A 23998-nucleotide genomic window follows, 5' to 3' on the forward strand; every position below is an offset into this window, starting at 1 on the left:
GTGTCAGTTATCAATATAAACGTTCCTTTTTATAGATTTGGCCGACCACGATCGGTAATTATATGTTTGATTAGTTGGGAACATATTCAATTGCAGAATAAAACTTTAATAAAATTAAAAAAATCGACAAACATTTTGAGAATTAGAAACTGAAACTTAAAAAACACAACCGTGTTACTGGCCCAATCAATGGCAAGGCTGTATACTTCGGGAGGTCACGCAGATCGCCATTTTATTAGATACGCGGGAACACACCTTTTCCATACAAAGAAATTCACCAAAATAGAATTTGTATGGCGTGGTGATTTTTTTGTATGAAACGTGGTGTGTAACCCGCGTATCTGCATCTGCGTGACCTCCCCAAAGTATACAGCCTTGATCAATGGTTCATTTTGCTTTTCAACCGTACATTATAAGCTGTTCGAAATTACATTCACTAACAGCCCGTTAGTTCAGCTAGTACGTCTGAGCCTGGCATGTAAGAGGTGCCGGGTTCAAATCCAGACTTTTTTTTATTTTTGTTTGTTTTCTCGTCAAAAACGATACAAGCAGATGTTGTGATATGATTGTCAAAATGTCAAAAATGGCTGACTATTTCCAAAATTGGTCAGTTGTTTACAAAATAATTTTTGACTACAATGATTCGAGAAACAGAATATGGCTATACGTTTGCATCGGTGTCAAAATTAACGTAAAGAATTTATTTGCAAGCTTTTTTCGTATTATCTGAGATAGATACACGTACACGCGCTCAAAAATTGGTCTCAAAAATTGTATTTTTCAATTTGGAAATTGTGTACGATCTGAATCTGATTTTCAGATAAATTGTCTTACTTCATTCTGATCCTACAAGGATCATGTCAGCAATTTATTTCATTAAAGTTGGTGATGCTGGAAGTATTAAAAAAATCTGTGGTTATGTATTTTTCGCATACGGTTCAATTTTTTTCAGAAATGGTCGACATGTTCCCTCTATCTGTCGAAACGGCGTCCCCGCCGTCATCTTAGCATCTCTTTGTTTGTGAGTCATAACTTTACCCACTTGGAGAAACCCTTGCACGTGGTACTCTAAATAGAGTACTGAAACGGGACAGTGTACCAAACACATTTTGGTTTTATAAAAAATCTGGAAATTTTTTTCATACAGATAGAATAGTATTCAAATTGGCAGCTGTCACTCGAAGCACTTTTGCTTAAAGTGCGTTGCATGTACGCTTTCATTAAGTTTGGAGTTAGAAATGTTTGGACTAGAAATGTCAACCTATTTGAGAATTTTGAACACTATTGAAGAATGTCGGCTTAATCGTACCGAATTGAATCTTAAGTGTTTTTATTGTCTTTTCCCGCATCTTTCAAGCTCGATGGGGAACACTCTTTTTGACATTCTCTATCAACACTATTGACAATGACTTAACACAATATATTTGTTCAAACTAATGAAATGAACACTTATCAAACGAAGTAGCAGACATTATAATGATTGTATCTAGATACGCTTGCCATTTGTAAGAGGTTTAGTATAGCTGTAGCAAGCATATTGTAATTGATGATACTATTACTTTTTAATCTATACCAGGCAATGGTAGCAAAGTCTACAATAGTATTCGAATAATTAAAATCACTTTAATTAAACAAAATGTAACAATACATTGCACTAAAATAGATTATTGAATGATAAGATTTGTAAAATACTGTGCACTAAACACCTGCTCCAAGTTTACTGTGTTGGTCCTTTTTATTGGTAATGTTTTCCATCGAACTTCGCATTTCAATGTTATTAATTGCTTGTTGTGTATCTGATAAGAAATCCTGACGAATTCGCTCTAACGCTGTAGATAATAAATAAAAAAAACGGAAAAACGGACAAGCCAACATAAGCACATTGTTTTAGAACAAAAAGACATTAATACGAAAACCTTGCCTTTTTGCAAATCCATGTCATCCATCTCCGAGTTTTTTATGCACGCTAGATGTTCACGGAATTTTTTAGCAATTTTCCTTCGCTGAAAATCGGCCTCGATCTCTTGCTTCGTTCGTGGTATTCGAAAGCGAATACAACAGCACAGCATTATGGCTATAGGTATTTTTAAGAAGAATAGTTTTGTTAATGATTGAAGGTTATTCTAAGATATTGAACAATATTTTTTTTCAATCCGATTTAACTTGATTCAAACAAAACAAAAACGTGAAATTTAACGAAAATTTACAGATCAACTACACACAATGCGAATAAATGTTTTCCAACAAAGAAAATACGTACTGACGCTGGCCACACCACTAAAACAGATGAATATCAGATGCCAAACTTTCAAGTCCCACAAGCCAGTATCTTTCTCCAACCACTCCGGTTCTTCGATAATCCCATCCATTTTCCGTTCAATCAAAATTTAAATGGCACGAGCTTTCTATTTTAGTGCTTCGATTAAGTGGTTTCCTCAGAATATAGAGGCTATTTGTTTACACAACAAATTTGAAGTGACCTTTTCGGAACAATTTCATACACACAACTGGAACTGAAATTGGAAATGGATATATAATTATTCAGATATTTTTCTTGTTCGCCTTTTTCCGTCAATGATTTTCCGCTATAACAAATACACGTATGAACTGCTTTTACAAGGAGTGCCACACGAAGACGACGCACCCTGCTGTTTGATGGTAAAGTCTATTAATTGTTGTATTCATTTTCATTGTCTTGACTGGAGCTATCTGTGTCTGTCAGAAAAGCCACGTGTGGTATTGCATTATATACACACCATATTTGAGGGTAGAGGCAAACTGGATTTTTATTCTATTTTTTGAACATGAAAAGTCTGCTTTCTAATGAAAGCGTTCCATCACCACCACAACCACCGTCTCCAGCAATAAATATATTTTGCAAATTCATTCATACGTTTTTCGAATTTAAGTGGGACGTTGTGAGAATGTGTTCCATATCTGATGTATTTCTATGTTTAAATGTGGCCGTTAAAAAAAGTTGTTCATTTTCCGTTTACATTAAGTGAAGGTGGATTCACATGATGGTCTAGGATCAATAACGATGTAATATCTGAACGATAACTCTGGATACTGTTCACTTTTATGGAAACATTTATGAAGTACAAGATTTGGTATCAAACCCAATACGACTTTTTGTTGCTTCAGAAAGAGGTGTTTCATTGAAATTTTCTAAGTTTTTAGAGTTTCTTTTATGAAATGCCAACCATAACACTACAAAGTTTTTGTTTTGATTTTGTGCTAGACATAACTGTTCGTGGACATCAGTATTTTTAAACTTATTAATACATTTTTGTGTCACCCTCTACGTATCAACGTTACTCGCACAAATTTCTTTTTTTCGTTCAGTTAATCGACGGTGAAAGCTTTCACATTTTAAGCTTTTATTTTTCTGCGCCGATGGCAGGAATGTTCTTTGATTATACAAATAACAACGAGTATCTCTGGGTTATGCTTCCTTACATTATGAAAACTATGCAGACAACCGATTCAACAATTTTATCGGAAAATATTTGCTACTCAAAATGAATTTTTATGAATACGTTTGCATGACGGAACGGCAAGATGTTGAAGGTTTAATTATAAAGATAATCCATCGATATACTCACCAATATTTGCGTAATTATAAAATTGTTGCTGATATCCTACAGCTTTGCACCAAATAGTTTTATTTTAAATGCCTGCAACTGCATCACTTGAGAAAACACTCAAGGACCTTTTTTGGGAAAACGTCTTACCTATTTTCCATTTTTCAGAATTTTTCCCACTTTGCCAAATGTTCCTAAATTTCCCCAATTTTTGTAAATTTTCCCAAAAATAGTCCCTGATAACACGTTGATAATGTTTGACAGCAAAACTTTTAATTCGATTCCTTTTGACTGTGTAAATTATTTAAATTATTGCAATTTAGTTAGAATTTGTTGTCTTTAAGGATTTACAATCAATAATAGCTCACCGAGAGTTTATAATCTGTCATCGACACATACGACATAAATAAGCAATTAGCTGCAGCTAGTGAAGGCTTATATATAGCAAAAGAAATGTTAAACTAATGAAGTAATAGACTTTGTGCCAAAACTGAATTTTTTTTTGAAAGAAACGACAGATTTGGTATCATCATCATCTGTATCTTTATCATCGTTATTTTTTTGTTAAATATTTTTTTCAAATCGCTATACAGTGGTTAAATTCCATGGTTGTGCAGAATTAGCAACAGCTGGTTTTCGATCAGCTAGTGACAAAGACGAAAAGATGTGTTAATGAATCCGATTGTATGTTTTGAGTTATTGTTTTGATCCCCAAGTAATGACTTACTCGTCGTCTACAACAAATAAAAGATCCTGCCGTGTGTTTCATATCTCAAAAATAGATTCAAACGTTTAAATTACGTTGATTTCATATGAGTTCAAAATGCTAATAGAGCACTTCACAATTACTATCTCTCAAAGCTCAGTCGTGTGAAAAATGCAGCACTATGAGAGCTTTTGTGAGAGAATGCAAAACCAACGGATCTGCAAAAGTTCACGTTTCAAAAACTTCTCTGTGTACGCCGTGTACACATAGTCTATTTTTCGCGTATCCACAGCAACCGAAACTATAATATACACAACATCGTACATATTCAGAGCTTATTTCGTTTTCGTTTGTTTTCACTTTTCATTCTAGTGGTTCAGTACAATTTGAACGCTCGGTGGAATTGTTCTGTTGCCATTCACAACATTATACTCATTTATATTTTATATTATTTTAGATATTTTAGATATACAATTCGGGTATCGGTCTATTTATTTATTTATATTTATTTGCAACCAAAAAAGAAAACGAAACGATTTACCGTTTATGATTGATTGTGTGACGAAATATATGGACATTTGAAAACTTGTTGATTCAGACGAAATTATTATATTACGAATGGTGAACATAGTGGACTGTAGGATACGATCATCTCACCAGAAAATTAATTATTATTATTATTATTCTAACGATTCATACCGCGATATGCTTAGTGTAGTATATATGGCGCGATGACAAATTTTGTGTTGAGTTATTTGTTGTGAATAACTTTTGCCTGGGAATATATATTCGATGGGATTACGTCATTTTATGTGTCCACGTAGTCATATAGAAAATTCTTCGTATTATTTTATGAATGAAAGTAATAAAATCGAAACTATTCGTCCCAAGTGTTTACCCAGTCCCGAATGGTGCGTGACGAGCACATCCATTTCGGCATTATAGTCTCGTTACATTTTGAATTTTATAATATTGAAATTTTATACTGAATGGATCGCTTGATTTAACGAGTTTTAACCAGAAATTTGATAACAACGAAGAAGAAAAAAAAATTGTTGTGATTTAGTGTTCAGAACAGTGACAGTGTAAGTATATCGATCACACACGGGAAAGAAAATTATTCATTTTATCTTATCGAAACAAATCGCGAACGACAAAAGACTGTGCGGTAACGCTCGATTATATCAAAGTAAAACACCAACAAAAATTCTGTGTTATGAACATAACTCCACTTAAGCTGCAAATGAAAATCGTTTGGCATTTTTCCCACAATTTTCAAATGAAATTATTTTTTTTGATTGTTGAATCAACATAAAAATAGATAGAATATTGTATTGCATACATATCACATCTCTTTCGTCTCGCTTTCCACCTACAATCGCTCTCTCGCACTATCTCTCTCTAAATCCGTATCACCAACAGCTGCAAAGTGTGTACTACTATATTATTAAAATGATATCAAGGTTCGGTGGAACGGTTTTTATTTATTAAAAGCACTGAAACAACACAAGATGCAGATGATGATACTGTATACACGCTTACGCATCAATGAATCGCTCGTGGGGCAAACAGTCGACCTTTCGTTTTCTTACTTATCCTTCTTTATTCAAATTTTTCCGAACAGAAAGCACGAGCCTCATTCTATATGCGTGTGAGGTTACGACCCGGACTATAAACGGGGTCATCATTAGCTACAAGTTACTGTAATAAAATGCTAATCGACCGGGCGATTGATCGGCGGTCTTCGAATATGGAATTGTCTTGAACCGTGAACTTGAACAGTTGTGTAAAGTATTGTTGTAAGTCAGTTGCATCAGGGTATATTCTTAGAGCGTAAGTGTATTTTTAACAAATTATGTGAGATATTCGTATGTGGCCTTCACTTAAATGATACACGGTACAGCTCTCGTCGCTATAGTCGCAAAGTCATCATCAGTTTTGAATGCATCTTTTCAAGTATTATTGTTCGCACATTAAGTTAGAGATAAACCTAACATATTGTTGAAGAAAATAAACGAATTAGTTTTCGTTGAAGAATAATTTTTTCGTTTTTAGCTAGACGGTCCTATTAGCAGCGACTATTTTTGGGAAAACATTTTCCCATATTTTCTTGAATTTTCAATGTTTTGCTTAACTTTTCCAGACAATATTTTTCGGAAAATTTGAGAAAATGTAGGAAAATGAGAGAAATTTCAAGAAAATAATGGAAAATGTTTTCCCAAAAATATTCTCTGTCTATTAGTAACTAAAAGAGTAAGATAATTAGTATCACCTTTCAACAATCTAAACAATCTACAATTAGTACCACTTTGTTGTTTTACTTGTTAACTGTCTAGGTAGTTGATTAAAAGAAGCAACATATTGAATATTGACTGGCCAAACGAACACGATTTCATCCGCAGAGATCGATTGTCATATAAATATTGATTAGGCTATGTCTTTAAGGATGAACTTTAACAGTAATCTGACAATTCGTATGGCCTTGGAACATACCTGCATCCTGCAATACATGCAAAGCCTAGCTCTTTTTCATTTTTCTGTCAAAAAAGAGTATGGTAATTCGTAGTGGAGACTCCACAAGTATTCTCAGCATATAGTTCCTTCAGACACCTCTTTGAATGAAGTTTATTTCTTTCGATGAACTTCAATTCCCCTCACATTGTTTCTCACCGTGTGATTTTTTGTTGTTCAAACAAAGATAAAATTTTCTTTGCTTTGACAACGATTCTAGGTAAGCTTTATGCGTCTCCATGACAAGGAGTATTGTGATTTTCATTTCTCAAAACATCATAAATACACAAATGTAATACTGTTGAAAGTAGCTAAGGGAATTCTAAGCCATTTTCCATGTACTTTTTCGAATAAATATTCGATTGACGAACTGTCTTTTATTCATTTATGTAATCTCTTGTCTCTCGAGATTTATGTACCAACGTTGCAATGTTCTCATCGTACATCGTACGTTGTTGATATTACTTTCATTGAAAATGCTTGCGTCATAAGCCGCTCAACTAGTTTAAAACTAGATCTCTGCAACATTGTGGAATCCAAGTAAAACGAGAAAGAAGTAGCAGAAGTATACAGAATCCATTCAGATTCGATGGTGACAGTGTGATTAGTAGGGAACATAAGTTAAGAACTTATAATCATTTCGCGAAGTCCTTATTATGCTTGAATCCCTCTCAAGGTGAAAATTTCGGAATCGAAAACAATTAGATCGTCGCCACAGGTCACGTATAAGTAAGATTGTAAGATTGTATTCGTGCGATGAATTTTGTCTCTAAAATATCAGTCGGTGTTCGTGTTCTCCATTGCAATAAAATTCAATGCAAAAAACATTCGACTGATTGGAAAGGTTAAAGTGTCTTCACATTAATTGATTGGTTGATTACTTACTCTTCTACACCCACTTTTACAACAGAAAATGTGGAAAAAAATGTATGTTGAAATGCAGGCAGGTTTCAGATTGATATCAGGAACTATTTCATAGACTATTACCGGTAAAAAGGACATTTTTATAGAAGTGATGTAACTCCCATACCGTAAATACAACTGCTCGATATACCATACATTTACCGATTGTAGTTTTCATTAAAATTAATTGAGGACGTTCTATTTGCCCTGAACATAGTGGGGCGTGGGTAAATAGCCGCAACATTAGTATAGTTACTTCCAGGGCCGAACTGGCTACCAACAAGTCCATATGTTACTTCATGCAGCTGTTCGTACCTATATATAGGCAAAAGTTTATCACTTGTTCCCATTTAACACCTATTCCCCCTCGGCCACTGGCGAGTAGTCACTTTTTTAATTAATAATTTATGCAATCCACTGATGACTGAATACATTAACAAGATCAATAAAATTACGACAAATTTTCAATAGGTTTTTATACTGTCCCTATATTATGTGATCTTATCACTTTGAGTTATAATGGAAAATTGTTGGGAAAAAAGTCTAATTAGAGTCTAATAAAAGTGTAACACAAAGACGATTGTAACATTGGCGTGGCACGTCAATGATAAACTTGCAGAGTGATTAAACTATATAGCAAAAACGCGTCTGTGTATTCAACGAATCGGATAACATTTCGTTAAAAAAATTTAATTTTTAAAATAAAATTTTATCGATTAATCGGCCGGTGTTTCTTCAAAGCTATTTGTGATTACGAATCGTGATGTGTTTCTTGTTTTAAATTATTTAACTTCTCGATTTATAAAACGAAGAGAGACAGAGACGGGAACAAAAATTGTTTGCCGCACTTGAATATGGATTTAATATCATTGCCGCCTTGTTCGAGACATTTGGATAATAATATGACTGACTCATCGATCACAGAAACGTTTCACATATCTACAGCATTTTTAGCTACAGTAAGTATTAAGTGATGAATGGTTGTAGGATCAGCACAAATAAACACAGCTGTTAATTAGCGATAATGAGACGATGTCGTCTGAAACACATTTTTGTTGTTTCAGTTGCTGATGGTTTTATTCAACTTAAAAGTGTGGTCCGTCTGTTAATAAATCTAAACTTATTCAAACAAACATAAAGAATGTGTGCGACATTGCCAAATGATTTCTCTTTACTCTTTTTTTCTAAATATACTTGAAAATGAGTTCCAATGCATAAAGGACAAAAACGATTTGAAATTATTACCAACAACAGGTGGATAGACTTCGTGATGATCTTTTCTTCTCATCATACAACCTTTACTCAATTGCACAATTCGTTGAATCCTTACAAAATTTTCGTTACCACCCAATACCACTTCAATAGTTATTTGTTCACCGAGGGGGAAAAATTAGACATTTCATTTCGAGGGTGTTGTACCAGAGCATAGCGAGAAAATGACATTTCCTACTATTTTTCCTCGGTAGACACAACGTTCTTCACAACAAAGGCTACCGAAGTTTCAGCCGAATTGAGAAAATGACTATTTTCTCGTCTATATTGTGAAAAATCATTAGTCGTCAGGAGAAGAATTAGCCCAGTTGTGCTCAATATACACTTTTACTAATCACACCAAAAATTACCGGTTACATCACATTCGTATGATATCACAGCACGACAAACCATTTATAGCCGATATCGAATATCAAAACTGTGAAAATAAATAAAGAATTCAAGGTGGAACGGAAACCTATCCTTATCGCGTCGTATAAATGCCGAGCTACACACACATACCAATTTTTATTTTGTTTTAAAATTGATAACGCAATTGATATGACTCCCATCTGCTTAACGAAACCTTTTTTTTTTGTTTACCATGCAGACACCTGTAAAAACCGACCAACAAATATTAGAGAACTCAATGCTAGAAGATGATCCGAATGCAAATTCAGAATTGAATGCATGTAGGGCGAATGAAAATCATCCCAGATGGGGTCCACAACACAAGGGTGCACAGGAATTAGCTAATCTATACAGTCCAGGTAATTAAGTTGAATTAATTTTGAAACGGAAAGGTTAAATTCAATAAAATTTGGAGGCGTACACTCGACGGGTGTGTATATTATCCTTCGCGGTATAATAAAGAAAATTTCGCTTAAACAGTGGCAGAGTGAATGTCGATCTAAATTTATTTATTGATTACAATTAAGTGTAAGTTACACACCTAAAAAATATTATTTACACGAAGCTGTTATTTTGTGTAAATTATCCAGTGTTTATAGTCAGCAATTAAGGCAGGGAATTTATAAGTATAACAAATTAAACGAAATAATAAATCGTTTTGTATATACGATATCAGGGCTATTAGAGACATGAGAGACATAAGACATATTGGGTTGGTTTTAAGAGACAACTGCTGAATTCGACTCAACTTAGGATTTCAGGCGTCAATGAAAATATTAGTCTGTCGGTTGTCATGAGACACAGATACCAAATAAAACAATTGAAGAGGAAATGGGATGTCTTTGTGAAGTTATTTTAGCAGTAAATCCATAAAAACCATATATGCAGGAAAACAAGTCCTTCAAACCCCAACTTACTGACATAAAATTTCATATATTTGTAGAGGGCAAAATTAGGTCAAACGTAACATAACCGAGGAAATGAAACCGTGAAAGTTTGTACAAACTACAATTTGATACACAAAATAGTTTTTTTTCGTTGATTTCGAACTGGAATCCTACCGAATTGAAAATTACATTCTTTATAGGCACACACGTCTACAAAAGTATTGATTTCAATCCAGATGTTATGTTCTCATGTAAAATAGCCTTGACTCAGTCAAGTTGACTGTCTTTTCCGTGTGATTATCAAGTTGATTAAAAATTGAGTGGATTCGAAACTATGCTTTATGTAACTGCGTGACTTGTGAATTTGTAATTGCTATTACTATTGATTTACTATTGAAAGAATCAACGACACATCACACCGATTATTAGCTTTTTTTGATTATACCAATTATGGCACTTAGTTGGATGCAGAGTCTATTTTTCCCTTGTTTTTTTTTTAATTTTCCTAGATTTTCCCCAATTTTTCCAAAAACGATTTTTGGGAAATTTTCGTTTTTTTTTGAAAATTCGGGGAAATGTAGAAAAATTTAAGAAAATATATGAAAATGTTCTCCGAAAAGTAGTACTAGGTTGGATCGCAATATATTTAACAAATTGAAAAAAATAATCTGGTACTTCATTTGTTTTAACATACATTTTGATATAAGACTAAGACGTCAGAGCGCATTACAATTTCTTTTTGTCGACGTGGTCAATAACAGGTGATTAACAGCCTCTTTTAAGGGATATTCTTGACTCTTACATGTTATGAGTATGTACATACAAACTACAAAATAATCTCGATTCAATAAATCTGCAAATGTTGAGCGAGTATTTGGTACCGAATTTGTTCGCACACTTCAACGCTAAAAGAATTATTATTATTGATAAAAGTATCCAAATAGTTCGTGCGAATTAATAGCCTCAGATTTCCCACGCAATGAGAATTCAACATTACGTGCAGATAGTAAATCTCCATGGACGTTCAATTAGCCAAATTTCAGACACAATTGATATAAATTTCTGTGTCTATTCAGTCCGATAACAGCTATAATATAAGAAGAAAAAAATTACTTAGTCGTATTACTCTAATTACACTTCCCCTTCGGTGTAGTGAAAAAGTGTAATTAAGGTGCGGAACATGAACTAATCCACCTTCTTATTCAAAACTAAAAATAAATTTCGCTAAACTGTTTCTGGTTTTATTAGTTAGATTATAATGTCAAGTCCAAAACATATAATTCAATGATGTCATGCAACGCCACTCCGAATGATACCATTTCTGATGCGCTATTTTTATTCGAATAAAAGCAGCAATTATGTAATTGAATTAACTGATTCTGGGACTAATACAATTTTCGACTGACAGGCACGATGATAAAATGGAAATCATACCAATTCTAGAGATGCGTAGATAATATTATTACGCTGGAAGTACAACACATAAGATTCAGTTTATATGCTAATGTGATCCAAGTAGCTCGACACATTTCGTGGCTCGTAAAAAAGATATAAATTACCAAGAGGAATGTTATTGTGATGAATAAGTTAAACACGATTAATCGATGTCTCGTTGGATCACACACAAAACAGTTTTTTATTCGTACATTTTCACCAATAACAAAATCAATGTTTCATGTTTACATTAACAAGATTATTGTACGTTTTGGGTATGCCATGCTATGTTTTTCCTGTATTATATTTCACGAATAGCCGGCGCTGCGCGTAACTCTTTATTAATTCTAATTAAGACCCTTCTGAGCTTTACCTTTAATCGATAACGTAAGATGTGAGCTTTCTACATATAAAATCAAATTAAACTAAAATTATTGATTCTGAGGATTTTCATGTATCGTGATTCGAAAACAAGTATGGACTTACACAACAAGCATTCGAATGGTTTTTATTACATTTGCAGAGTTTATTCACTAAATAAACATTGCAAATGTACTAGTAACACTTCAGATGATCGTTATGTAAGTCCATACTTGTTTTCGAGAAGCGAGAAAACAAACTATTTTCCGTGTATTGTATTGGGCAAATTACTTCCCTTGTATGGTAACCTACTATAACCTGATAAGGGATTACTTTTTGTTTGCTTTATAGTACAATTGAATTGAATTCAGGTATATTTTCGTCATTTTCACATCGACAATGCTTACTTGTCTAACATACAACACGAATGGACACCAAGTCAAAGTATTTAGGTTGCTTTTAGGCAATTAATGAATAACTAAATCAGATTCGGTAGGCAGTTGTTGAAGTCGTAATTAGCTGACTTTATGTATGGGCTATACTTGATTTCTGTTATGTTAAAAACTGGTTCGAACGGAAAGTAATTTGTATACACGGGTTTCGGTAGTAAGCATAATAATTAAACTATTCACTCTTTTTGAGTGATTGTTTTCATGGCTTATTAATCGGAATTATTATTTGATGGTCGGGTCAATTTAGTATTTATTTTCGTTTCGAAAGGTGAGATGAATCGTCAATTAAATGGCGCAGGAAGCGGACAAATTTTTAGTTCATTATGATCTCGCACTCTACCCATTTCTTCGAATTTTTTTTGTATGACCTCATCGGTCTCCGCTAAGGTCGAATCACAGCTCAAACATCTCATCATGAAAACTCATGAGAACTCTTTCAAAAAGATGTTAACATAGTTCTACATAAACAGGTTCATGTACCGTATACCTACTCGCAACTTTTCGCCTTCCGTAGTCTCAATGATATACAGTGAATTCCTGCAAAAATATCAGAGAATACAAGCCCCCGTCTGAATTTGTGTATCAAATATGCTACAATTGTTAAACGCTTCCTATGTGCAGAATGAGCACCAGCTGAATATCACCAGCTGATCTACTAACACACACTTATTGTATGATAAGCAATCAAAACACATTCTTCACAATGTGGTTACTTCATTGTTAACGTAGAAATGCACTGTGTGTTAGAGGTTGTCTTTGAATTGTTTGCAATACAAAGTGCTCTTGTTTGTGCACCAGCTGGTGATATTCAGCTGGTGCTTATTCTGCTTATAGGAAACTTTTAGCAATTGTACTTCTGTTGAAGCAGAGCTATACAAATCTTCTACTTCATGGATTTAAACATCCATTTTGGTCTCATCTTATATGTTTCTCAATTTTGGCGGCAACACTTCAAATAATGTTTCTTAGTCCTGCTCCTTGTTGTATGATAACAAGACGTTTGTGTAGATGGAAAATAAAATGCCTCATTGAGAGAATTATAAATACAGCGATCGAAGCTCAAGCTACACGAGTACAGAGACACATCGAAACGTGTATATAGAATTGTAATCTCTATAATTTCTCTTTAGTTAGTTAGACATAGAGACATTCGTAATGTGAATGTTAAAAGCACAAACAGAACCGTTTATACTCACGTTGCCACCAGACTGAGTCAACTTGAATGTATATTCACAACAAGCTGTTGAGACAAGCTATTGCGGTTTTCACTTTAGTTTTTATGTAATATGACAAATCGAATGTAAACGACAGACTTTTAATTTCTTCGGGTTATATTTTCCGTTTTGGCGCCAGAAAAAATCAATTTTGTATTTTTAACATGGCAAACAACGTTGTTATACAATAATTTAATAGCATGTTTGCGGGTAAATCGAGGGATAAATTTTCATTTATGCAGACGTTTGCATAGGATCAACCTTTCTCCTTTCTTTTTTTTTTTTTTTAAATTATAATATGTATCGAATGCAAGTATGTTCCGTTCATTTATTCAATCAGATGCAAAGTATAGAGAACGATATCATGCAATGTGGTATGCAAAGGAACTTCGCCTTAATTTAATATTAGTATGTTGATGTCAGACTTAGGAGGGTCGGTGCAGAAGGTGCTAACGAACAGTAGTTTAGATTCAAAATGACATAACATTTAAATTGAATCATTTCTCTACAAGCTTTTACAACTGTAAAACCAAATCTTTAGGTACAGTTAAAGACAGTGAAATTTCAGCATGAATTTGCGTCAGCTGTTTTTCAGCACACAAACACAAACAATAAAAACTGTTTATACGACATGCGTGTAGCAGCGTCAACCGTATAAACAAGTGTCTGTGTGGATTCGGTTTAATTTTAGACCTTTCATGTCTGTGTGGATCAAGTTACGTAAAATGATAAACACTAGCTACTAGCGTTGTTATAATTGTTATAGATAACGATGACAAAAATAAGCAATGTGCTCTGTCTGATGCGATCTTTTGAAAACTTTACGTTGCATAAAATGAAGTAAAAGATTTTAATCAATCAATTAATGTTAACTTGAATCAAAAGAGTAACAAATTCGATAACAAAAAATTCTTGATTCTTCGCAGGGGTCTTGTGTAGCCGGAGTTTTTTTTTGACAGTCCTTTATCAGCAATAATTCTTAACTGAGTATTTATGTTGAATGTCGATTAAGTTGAGGACTATTGCATTACAACAAGTCATATAATTTACATGTTGAACTGCAAGAAGGCATTTTAATTTGACGTAGAAATTTATGCTTGATTTAATCTTGTGAAAAATACTTTTAAATACGAAACTTGAAATTATGAACTAAAATCACGAAGAAGAACAATTTCTTTTTATTAATTTTCTTTAAACTTTGTCCTTTCAATATTTTTTACCTCGTGTTTTACTTTTTCCACTAACGAACAAACTGCATGAATATTTTCAGGAAAACGAACTCAAGAAATAATTTGCGTGTACGTTTGCATTGCGCTGATGATATTAAATCTATTTTTGATAATAAAACATTTTCGCACGGAACGCATAAGCGTGGTAATTTCAGTGGAAATATTAAAACTTTATATTCAAACGCTCAGAGACATTCCCCGTTTTTTTTTTCGATTTCCAAATAAAAGGTAATTGCTGCGGCATTTTGCGGCATTATCACCGCCGACTTTGGATCGGGTTTCGTGCATTGGGCATCCGACAGCTATGGGTCCGTGGATTTGCCGGTCATTGGAAAGGTAAATTTATAAAATAAAAAATTGGTTTAGCAGACGGACATGCTTGCAAGAAGGCATGAAAGTGTTTAAGTGAAAAGGTCAACTATTTTGAGGAAGACATTTGATCAAGCTCGAAATTTTCCTATAGGCACTCGGGTGATACCTGAAGGGTTTTTTAATTTTTTATATGAACGAAAGGACTTTTACACTGACAAAAAAGAGTTGAAATTCTTACCTGTAGCAGGTAACTTTGTCTCCAGGTAATCTAGTATAGCTGACACAGCTGTAGCGCCTCATACAAAAAAGACAGCTGCAGCATCTTTTCTAGATTACCTGGAGACAAAGTTACCTGCAACAGGTAAGAATTTCAACTCTTTTTTATCAGTGTACAGATTTTCGTTATCCACGGGTAGTCAGCCCGCCCTGAAACTTATCAGTCATAATGTGACTAAAATCGGTCACATTATTTCAAAGTCACAAATAGTCACAAAAGTCTTTGGCAAAATGTCTTACAGCTGGAGGACTGCATTTTGAACAATGTGACCACTTGCGTCAGTGAAAGACACACAGAATTTTTAGTGGTCGTTTACCAGATTTATTCGGAAGCTTTTCAAGTTGCATAGTTTCGCAACTTTCGAACGAATCGATTACAACTAAATGTGAGCTGTTTAAGACATTCAGGGACAGAAGCTGAAGAACCAGATTTTCTCAAAGCATCCAAATGTTTTCAAACTTTGTAGAAAAGCTTTGGCGAAATGTACATGCCTACACTTCATGCGCATATAACATAACATTCAGAAAATCTGAGAATGCTTTTCGATTCTAAAACAATCACTCAATTCAGCCATGTCAATGGACGTAAAACAACATACATCATAACCACCCTATACATATAAAATCAAAAGCAAATCGATTAAATCTAACCTTTAGAAGCCATTATATATGTCCGAAAGTGGTGCATAGTATTTTGTTTGCTCAGCAAACAGTATAAGTAATTACATTTTATAAATAAAACCAAAGACGGAAAAAAATGACATGCATTTCAACTCACCTTGTACACACAAAGTAAATGTTAGTTTTTTCCCTGTGCTTTAATTAATTGGCTGTGGTATTATGACAAAATTAAATTACTTTCTCGTGTGTGTATGTAACAGGCGTTCCTACGACCATTCCGTGAACATCACATAGATCCTACGTCAATAACCCGACACGATTTCATTGAAACGAACGGCGATAATTTTATGGTTGCGCTGCCAATTTTATTGAAGTTGGCGTACAATTTTCTGGCCAAAACAAATGCTGAAATCAATCAAGATTTCCCGGTCAGCGCTTACCTGTTTCTCTGTTCAATATTTGTCGCAATGACAAATCAGGTAAAACAAATTCAAAATCTAGGAATTCGGCGGACTAACGAACTAAGCGGGAAACATTTTCATTCGAAGATTCACAAATGGTCTCACACATACTGGGGCCTGCCGAAATGGGTGTTATTTCTGCAAAATAATCACATTATTTTACCACGACGACACCATCGAATACATCATGTAGCACCTCACGAAACGTACTTTTGTATCACAACGGGGTGGTTGAATTGGCCATTAGAGAAATTAAGGTAAGTTTTATGTCACTTTTTATGGAGAATACGCCGTGAGAGTAGTCTTTAAATTGAGATTTCATTTGGAAAATTAGTTCCCTTCCTCTTTTTTCCTTTATTACTTTGATTTGTTGTACAATTGTCAAGCTGGCTGTATAGAGCTTTTTTTTGGAAGTCGCTCAAAATCTTTGCATCTGATGTCTATCTGCTAAAAAAGCTAAAATTTGACGCATAAAAAGTCTAAAGACAAAGAATGTCTCGTCAAACAAATTACAACTTTTACTGAAAAAGCCCTTGAAATATTTCTCCAGGTGACATGTCCATCTATTTCTAAAATTTAACCACACGTTCGATGATTGGTAACAGTATTCGAGTACTTATTTCACTGCCACACTCAAGTCAAAACATAAAATTTTACTCCAAAACCAAAATTCGCACGGTTACGAAGGGACATATAAAACCTTATAGTTCGCTGTAATTTGTATACGAAACGAAAGGAAATTCTGTCCAAAATTACATTTGGATTAAAAATACAACAGCTAAAAAAAGCTGCTAAACGCTGAATTTATACATCCAATCACAGCTCAATCAATAGCGACAAATGAAATGAGTAAGTGCTATCGAATGCTATGCATATTAATATATATTTTACTATACGCATAACTGCCGAATTAAATGTGTGTTTGTTGTGAAACGAAATTACGAGCATTCATTTTGATAGATCACAATCGAAGTCGGTTAACCTCCCTCAAATAGAAGCGTCTTTTCACGTTTAAACTCCACTAGTCACGCACCTTTTCACACAGGGTGTTGGTGGTACCTCAATATTTCGCACACATAGCGAACGTACCAGAAGTTTCGCTGGGATTTTTCGCCTTTGGCTCGAAAAACACCTCAACAAAAAATGTCCCAGACAGTAATGTACTGTTTCCAACCGAAGAAAATCTTTGTATTACAAGAGACTATTTGTTACATACCTTACGGCTGTTCATGAATCTCGCATCGAGGGTGAAAGAGCTCGAGCTTGAGCACCCGTTGAATGTGTATCTATATGCTCAGGCTTGTAAAGGTCACACTAACATCGAAGTGTATAGAACCACTTTCTCGTTTCAGATTCTGGTCGACTTTAGAAAGTATCATCGAGTACTTTTCCGGCTACAAACCACGATCAGACGATCTGAAATGGGCACAAAAGACACAATAAGAAAGCAATTAATAAAGTTTTTTTTTTCTAACTAGCAAAATGTTAAAAGTAATGTTTTTGTACCAAGTACCGAACAACGAATAGTTATTTACGAGCCAAGGATAGAAACGGGAATCGCAGAATGTGCGGTATGTAGTAGAAAATGTAGTGTAAGTGCAAATTTGTTAATTGAGCGACTATATAGTCACTTGTTGGGTGTGTGTAAAAGTTCTTATAATGGCAAGGCAAATTTTTTGCTTCCGTTCCAAAAATCGTAGAGAAAATAGTTACGTTACTTTGCGTCTTATGAACAGCTCTTTATGCAACAGTGATAAATTTTATGTGCGAGTGCGAGAAATAGTAATTGCGACTTAGAACATAGACATTTTGTAATGAACCTGAATTATGAAAAATCGAATTTCCTCTCCTATTTACGCAACTGAGAGAAGTATACCCGTTGTTAGCTTTAAAGTAGTTTTGCGATCTGAAGCTTTGACCTTACCAACAACAAATTTAGTCAAGTGGTTTTATTTAGCATAATTGACCGGAAAAATTAAAATATTTGGCAGCTGGCACTACGATCACTCATGCTTGCAGTGCGTTGGATGAAGCTAAATTGTCTTTACGATTGTTGGAAAAAATAACTATTCGAGGTACTTGAAAAATTAAAGCTCGGTATAGGATAGGTCTGGAAAATTTACTTGCTGAATTTGCTAAAAGTTTACAAAATTAGTAAAAAAAAGTCTTGGCAAATTTTAAATAGCAAATTTTGGAAAATCTTATCAAGTTTTGGACAATGTTCGAAAGCAATCATTTAAGTCAATTGATTTTTTGATCATTATTGTCGAATGGTCGACCTGTTCCGAGCTTTAACAAAAAAAAGAAAATTGTAAAACTTTGTACGAAAACAGCTAAAGCTTTAAATCTGTTCAATTTGGTATTAAAAATGTTAATTATTGTTTTTGTTTATAAAGTTTATCCTAAATAAATAATTTATTAATTTTAAATATGTTCTTTATAATGTAACGCATGGAGTAATTTGGCACACGAGGTCAAAAAATCATATTTTTCTTCTTCATCAAAAGTAAACTCACACAATTGTGCGTCAATAAAAAATTTTGTTAAATGAAAAATTGAGTTGAAAAAATACGTACTTTTTGCTTCGTGTGCCAGATTCCCCAACACCAATTTTACCACTATGTTGGGCCTATTTTTCGGTGTATCTCTACACACAGAAAAAAATGCACAGACCGCAATCAGATACAATCATCTTTAGCTCTAAACATCTTAAACAGAACGACGCAAAATCTTTTACTTCAATTGTTTCATCCAAATTTTTCCTACAAAAGAACACATTACTCAGAGATCTTTTGCTGTTTGGTCGCTAACAGAGGACTCGATTGCTTGTAACAACGCACTGTCAGTGCGTTGCTTGTAATCGTGAATGTTTCAAATCAAATACTCTTTCTCGTCACTTCATACATGAAACGGAATGTAGGGTAAAAACATCAGTATTCGACATGGTTTAGAATTTCGGCCATATATTGTTTAGAACAATAAATCAGATCTTTTGACCGAATTTCTAAACCATGCCAAATACTGATGTTTGTACCCTATGACAAATTTTAAGACAAAATTTCCAACAAGCAACGTTCCGTAATAATGCAAAAGTTCGTTTTGAAGATTTTTTTTAAACTTTGAAAGCTTCTTCCCAACTCAGTAACGATAAGAAAACTTTCGTTATTATTTATTGAGAAAAAAGTTGTATGTAACTTGGTGACAATAGTTATTTGTGTATCTGTTGTGGACGACTAATATTAGGCAATTTCGCTTGTTGGACATGGTCCACAGATACTCACAAAAATTTATACACAACCGCTGTAGAAGAAGCCGTAGGAACGAGTATGTCGAGAGAATTTGAAATTTTTGATTTTGGTCGATACTCGATATATTGGCTTCCCCCTCCAAAATCGTTTTTTTTTCATGTGTCGGCTTATTGTCCAAATACAAAAAAATGAAGATGTAGTTCCTTCGGAAGCTTCCGGAGAGTGGAATTCTGATAAAAAGCTTCCTCGGTCGCTACATTGTGGAAAATGCAGGGTGGTTCAAGTGGATTTTAATCAACTTTTTTGTTGTATTTTTCCTACTTGCTTACCACGAGGACATTAGTTTTTATTCAATTACCGAATAGGCCTAACATATTACACCTAATTAATCGGGACCATTTCATTTTTTAAATTTAAATTCTAGTCAATTTCAAATTTTATTAAGGCCAGGTTAAAGCGCAATGTTTACATGCGATGTAAGGCGCTTTAACCTGGCCTTAAAGATAAATTAAACGCTTAGTTACAGCTTAAGTTTCATTTTAATCCAAAGAATAATTGAAATTTCAATTTGTAATTTTTATTGTACATAAAACAGTTGAATCGATATTTATTGAATTGAAATAAAAAACTTTTTTTCACAGCGAAATACAGTAACGAATAACACGAGATCTTCTCTACCTCAATACTTTAAATTAAATTAGTTAAGTTTAGCTTTGTTGTTCTCTAATTATATTTTGTATCGATTTGTATCAACAACCCTTTTGTCACATTGTACATAAATTTAAAAGGCTTAGCAACAAAACAAAACAAAAATGAATTTAGAGGTCTCATGAAAACACCGAATAAATAACAATACGACACAGAAATTGTACAAGTGTTTTATATACCATCAATATCCGAAACTGACGACAAAAAACTCATATTAGGAAAATTGTCCTGAATAATTTTCCGCAGTTCAACAACAAAAACGACTTTTTCAAGTGTGCATTTAAGCAACAAGGTTTGTATTATATGAACGTCTGCATTTTAGATGTCAATTCTGACGTTACGTTTGAAAGTACACTGGAGCGATCAATTATTTACTAGGCGATAGTGTGGTGTACATTGCATATTGCATATATATGATTCATGTGTGCCGATTTGTGAAAACGTAGTCAAGGTAATTCAATCCAACTATCCAACATATTCATAATATTGGTAAAAAAAAATGCTCCACTGTGGGTCAGTAGGCTTATTTTATTTTGTAGTTAGTAAGGGACAATACCCCCTCTAGCAAACAAACTACATTTATATTATGGTGGTAAAGACGTTTGCTACTTGTTTACGAGTCGTCAGTCTGTGAGTTGTGAGTCACTTTAAGCCTTATGAAGAAGCAGTCTCTCAAACTTATTTTACATGCTTGCTAAGCGGGGCGAAAAAGAAATGTAAACCCACGGGGCGAAAGCTATCGCTTTCGCCCCTTGAATTTGACATTTCTTACTTTCGCCCCGCTTAGCAAGCATGTAATAGTCATTTGTGTACCTGTTTTGGACGATTGATTTAAGGCAATTTCGCGGATTGTAGGCCGAACGAAGTGAGGTCTACAAGCGAAAGTGCCTTAAATCAACCGTCCCAAACAGGTGCACATGTGAGTTTTCATGCAGAGGGCTGGAAACCCGAGAAAATTCGAAAAATTGCCCTCATTTTCGCCCCGAAGCATGAAAAACTATATACGTCACTCGGAAAGTAACTTTCTGACTTCTCCCTTGTAACGTAATGTACTATTACACCCTAATTCGATTTTTTTAACGAGTTTGTTTGCTGGAGAGAGTATGTTAGGAGATCATTCAAAAATACTGTCATGCAAAAACATGAGGCAAAAGACGCTTTTTGTATGAAGTTTTAATGTTTTGTCTCATGTTTTTCCGTGAAATCATTTACCAATAGTCCCTAATGTAGATTGCTATTTTCGCTTGTAATAAAAGCTTGTACATGATAAGTAACTTTCTGACACATTGGGAGACGGCTTATAAGTGTAATTATCATAGAGTATAACTCTATGGTAATTATACACCTACTGACAGTGCTTATTAAACAGCAATCGCAATCTCTCTAATTGTATTTACGGATTGTGTTTGCTAGAGAGTGCGATTTGCATTCGAATCGCCTTTATTATCAAAACAGTCCACACACAAAATTGGCCGCCTGTTCCCATTTTGATACACGGTGAGCTTGAGCACTGATCATTTTCCCAAAAAATTAAAAGCGCGTGTACGGGGGTTTAATTTTGAATCACCGTGAAACAGTTTCACTAACAAAACATAGATTTTTCGCAGAGTTTCGGCAGAAAATTGGTAGTATCCAGTAGCCTGAGTCTTAATCTTTCTAATGATACTACATACAGACAGCATATAGGTTTCTTCCAAGGCCGTTCAAAATGTCAATCGTCATCCACAGATAGACCAACACAACCCCACTTTGAACTTTTAACGAACAAATTTGTTTAAGTTGCGGTTATGTTTGCTTCTGTGGATGACGGTCGGTTGTTTTCGGCTTGTCAAAATTCGTTTTTACACCTGCCTGAAGTAATTGCAAAAGAAGTTGCAAAATTTGTAAAAGGAAAATGTTTCTTGCGACAACTTTTGCAACTACTTCAAAAGACTGGGATCAACGTGAAGTAGTTGCAAAAGAAGTTGCAAAATTTGTAAAAAGGAAATAGTTTTTGCAACAAGCTTTGCAACTACTTCAAAAGGCTAGTTTTTACCGTACGATGGAAGAAACCTATTAATAGACAATCTGCATGAGTTTTTGAAACTATTTTATTCTGATAGTTTAGGTCTCAAAACCCATAGATACGAAGTTTTATAGCTCAATGATGTTAATTAATATTTTTAATTAGCTGTTAAAGTTTTCGCGAGTCACTGACGTCATCATTTTCGCAAAGTTGTAGTTGGATTTGTTTGAAAGTGTTAGTGGACACATGAATAAGTTATAGTCGGGTATCTCAAACGGTACATATTTTCATATGACTTTATTTCTTAGTCACATCTTCCTTTTTGATATACAATGTTTCACTATGAAATATCAAATATTAACAATATTAAGTAAAACATCAAAAAAATGTAAATTTATAACTCAAATTTCCCTTTTTTTTAATCAAAAAAATATTCGACCTGTAACACTTGACTAAAATGAAATATGTAAAAATCAGTACCACCAACGTAACACAAAAAAACGAAAACTTAAACAAAATGTCACCGAAATACTGTTTTGTGCTTTCATGCAGAAAAAATTCAAATAAAAATCCAGATAAACTTTTTTTTAACGTGCCGAGAAATGTATCTACAAGAACAAATTGGTGTATTTCAAATGGACGCAATGTAAAAAGTATGGGTATTAACTCACCGGCCTATTGCTGCGAAGATCATTTCAATGTAAAAACATAACCTCAAGTCTTATCGATCAACACGACAAGATTATTAAATCTTTTTGTCCCTTACAGATCGATGAAGACCTCGAGGATAATTCAGATCCATCATCGAAACCCAAACTCAAAAATGGTGTCATTCCGTGCTTAAAACGTCTGGACAATCTTTCACCCAACATTGTTTCATTCACGTCGTTCGTTTCATTCGTTTGTTTACTTTTTGATTTTTAAAGTTGGTAGACTGATAAACTAAGAAACAATGACGTCATTGATGATTTACCGATGTGTTAGTGTATATATTACAAATAAATGCTCGTTAGAGTATGACGTCACACTTTACTCCTTTAGTAATCTTTTTAATTAATAAAAAAAATAGAAGCAATATTTTGATTATGCGTAATGGTAAATGTTATTTATTTCTATGTTAGTTTTCGTCTAAAAATGGTTTGAAGTGATTCTATAAATATGCAGATTGTCTATTACAAGTGTAATATGTTTTTAATAGTGTAGAGCATAAGGTAGGGGGCTACAATTATCGGCAAAAACGTTTTGGGTACATCGACTTTCCACTAAAATTTATTTCAAGCTCACCGTTGATAGTACGAAAAATGAAAACGAAGAACATGGACAAAGACTAAAATGCTCATTCTGTTACTTCTTATGGTCTATAAATGTTTTCTGATACAAGGTCTTTTACTTCGTCAGTTTTAACAATACATTTTGCAATATATA

The 23998-nt window shown here is 34.0% G+C and overlaps 2 protein-coding genes across 4 annotated transcripts; one reads left to right on the forward strand and one right to left on the reverse strand.

Annotated features, from left to right (window-relative positions):
• Window positions 1–1593: 1593 nt before the first annotated feature.
• LOC119085858 (transmembrane inner ear expressed protein) lies at window positions 1594–2977 on the reverse strand. Its single transcript, XM_037196370.1, has 3 exons — window positions 2261–2977; window positions 1922–2074; window positions 1594–1829 (listed from the first exon to the last, which is right to left on the reverse strand). Exons 1-3 carry the CDS (start codon window positions 2367–2369, stop codon window positions 1699–1701), a joined length of 393 nt encoding a protein of 130 aa, XP_037052265.1. The 5' UTR covers window positions 2370–2977; the 3' UTR covers window positions 1594–1698.
• A 1682-nt stretch (window positions 2978–4659) lies between these two features.
• Window positions 4660–19041, forward strand: LOC119085841 (plasmanylethanolamine desaturase). 3 transcript variants are annotated; one of them, XM_037196346.1, is made up of 8 exons: window positions 4660–5375; window positions 8247–8663; window positions 9566–9725; window positions 14984–15087; window positions 15171–15278; window positions 16412–16630; window positions 16700–16869; window positions 17965–19041. In XM_037196346.1, the coding sequence occupies exons 2-8, from the start codon at window positions 8559–8561 to the stop codon at window positions 18053–18055; spliced, it is 957 nt and encodes a 318-aa protein (XP_037052241.1). In that variant the 5' UTR covers window positions 4660–5375; window positions 8247–8558; the 3' UTR covers window positions 18056–19041. The 3 variants fall into 3 exon arrangements, with proteins under 3 accessions (XP_037052241.1, XP_037052239.1, XP_037052242.1); XM_037196344.1 differs by having other exon boundaries at window positions 8269–8663; XM_037196347.1 differs by having other exon boundaries at window positions 8324–8663.
• The last annotated feature ends 4957 nt before the right edge of the window (window positions 19042–23998 follow it).

The sequence above is a fragment of the Bradysia coprophila genome, chromosome IV, assembly GCF_014529535.1.
Source record: "Bradysia coprophila strain Holo2 chromosome IV, BU_Bcop_v1, whole genome shotgun sequence".
Lineage (NCBI taxonomy): Eukaryota > Metazoa > Arthropoda > Insecta > Diptera > Sciaridae > Bradysia > Bradysia coprophila.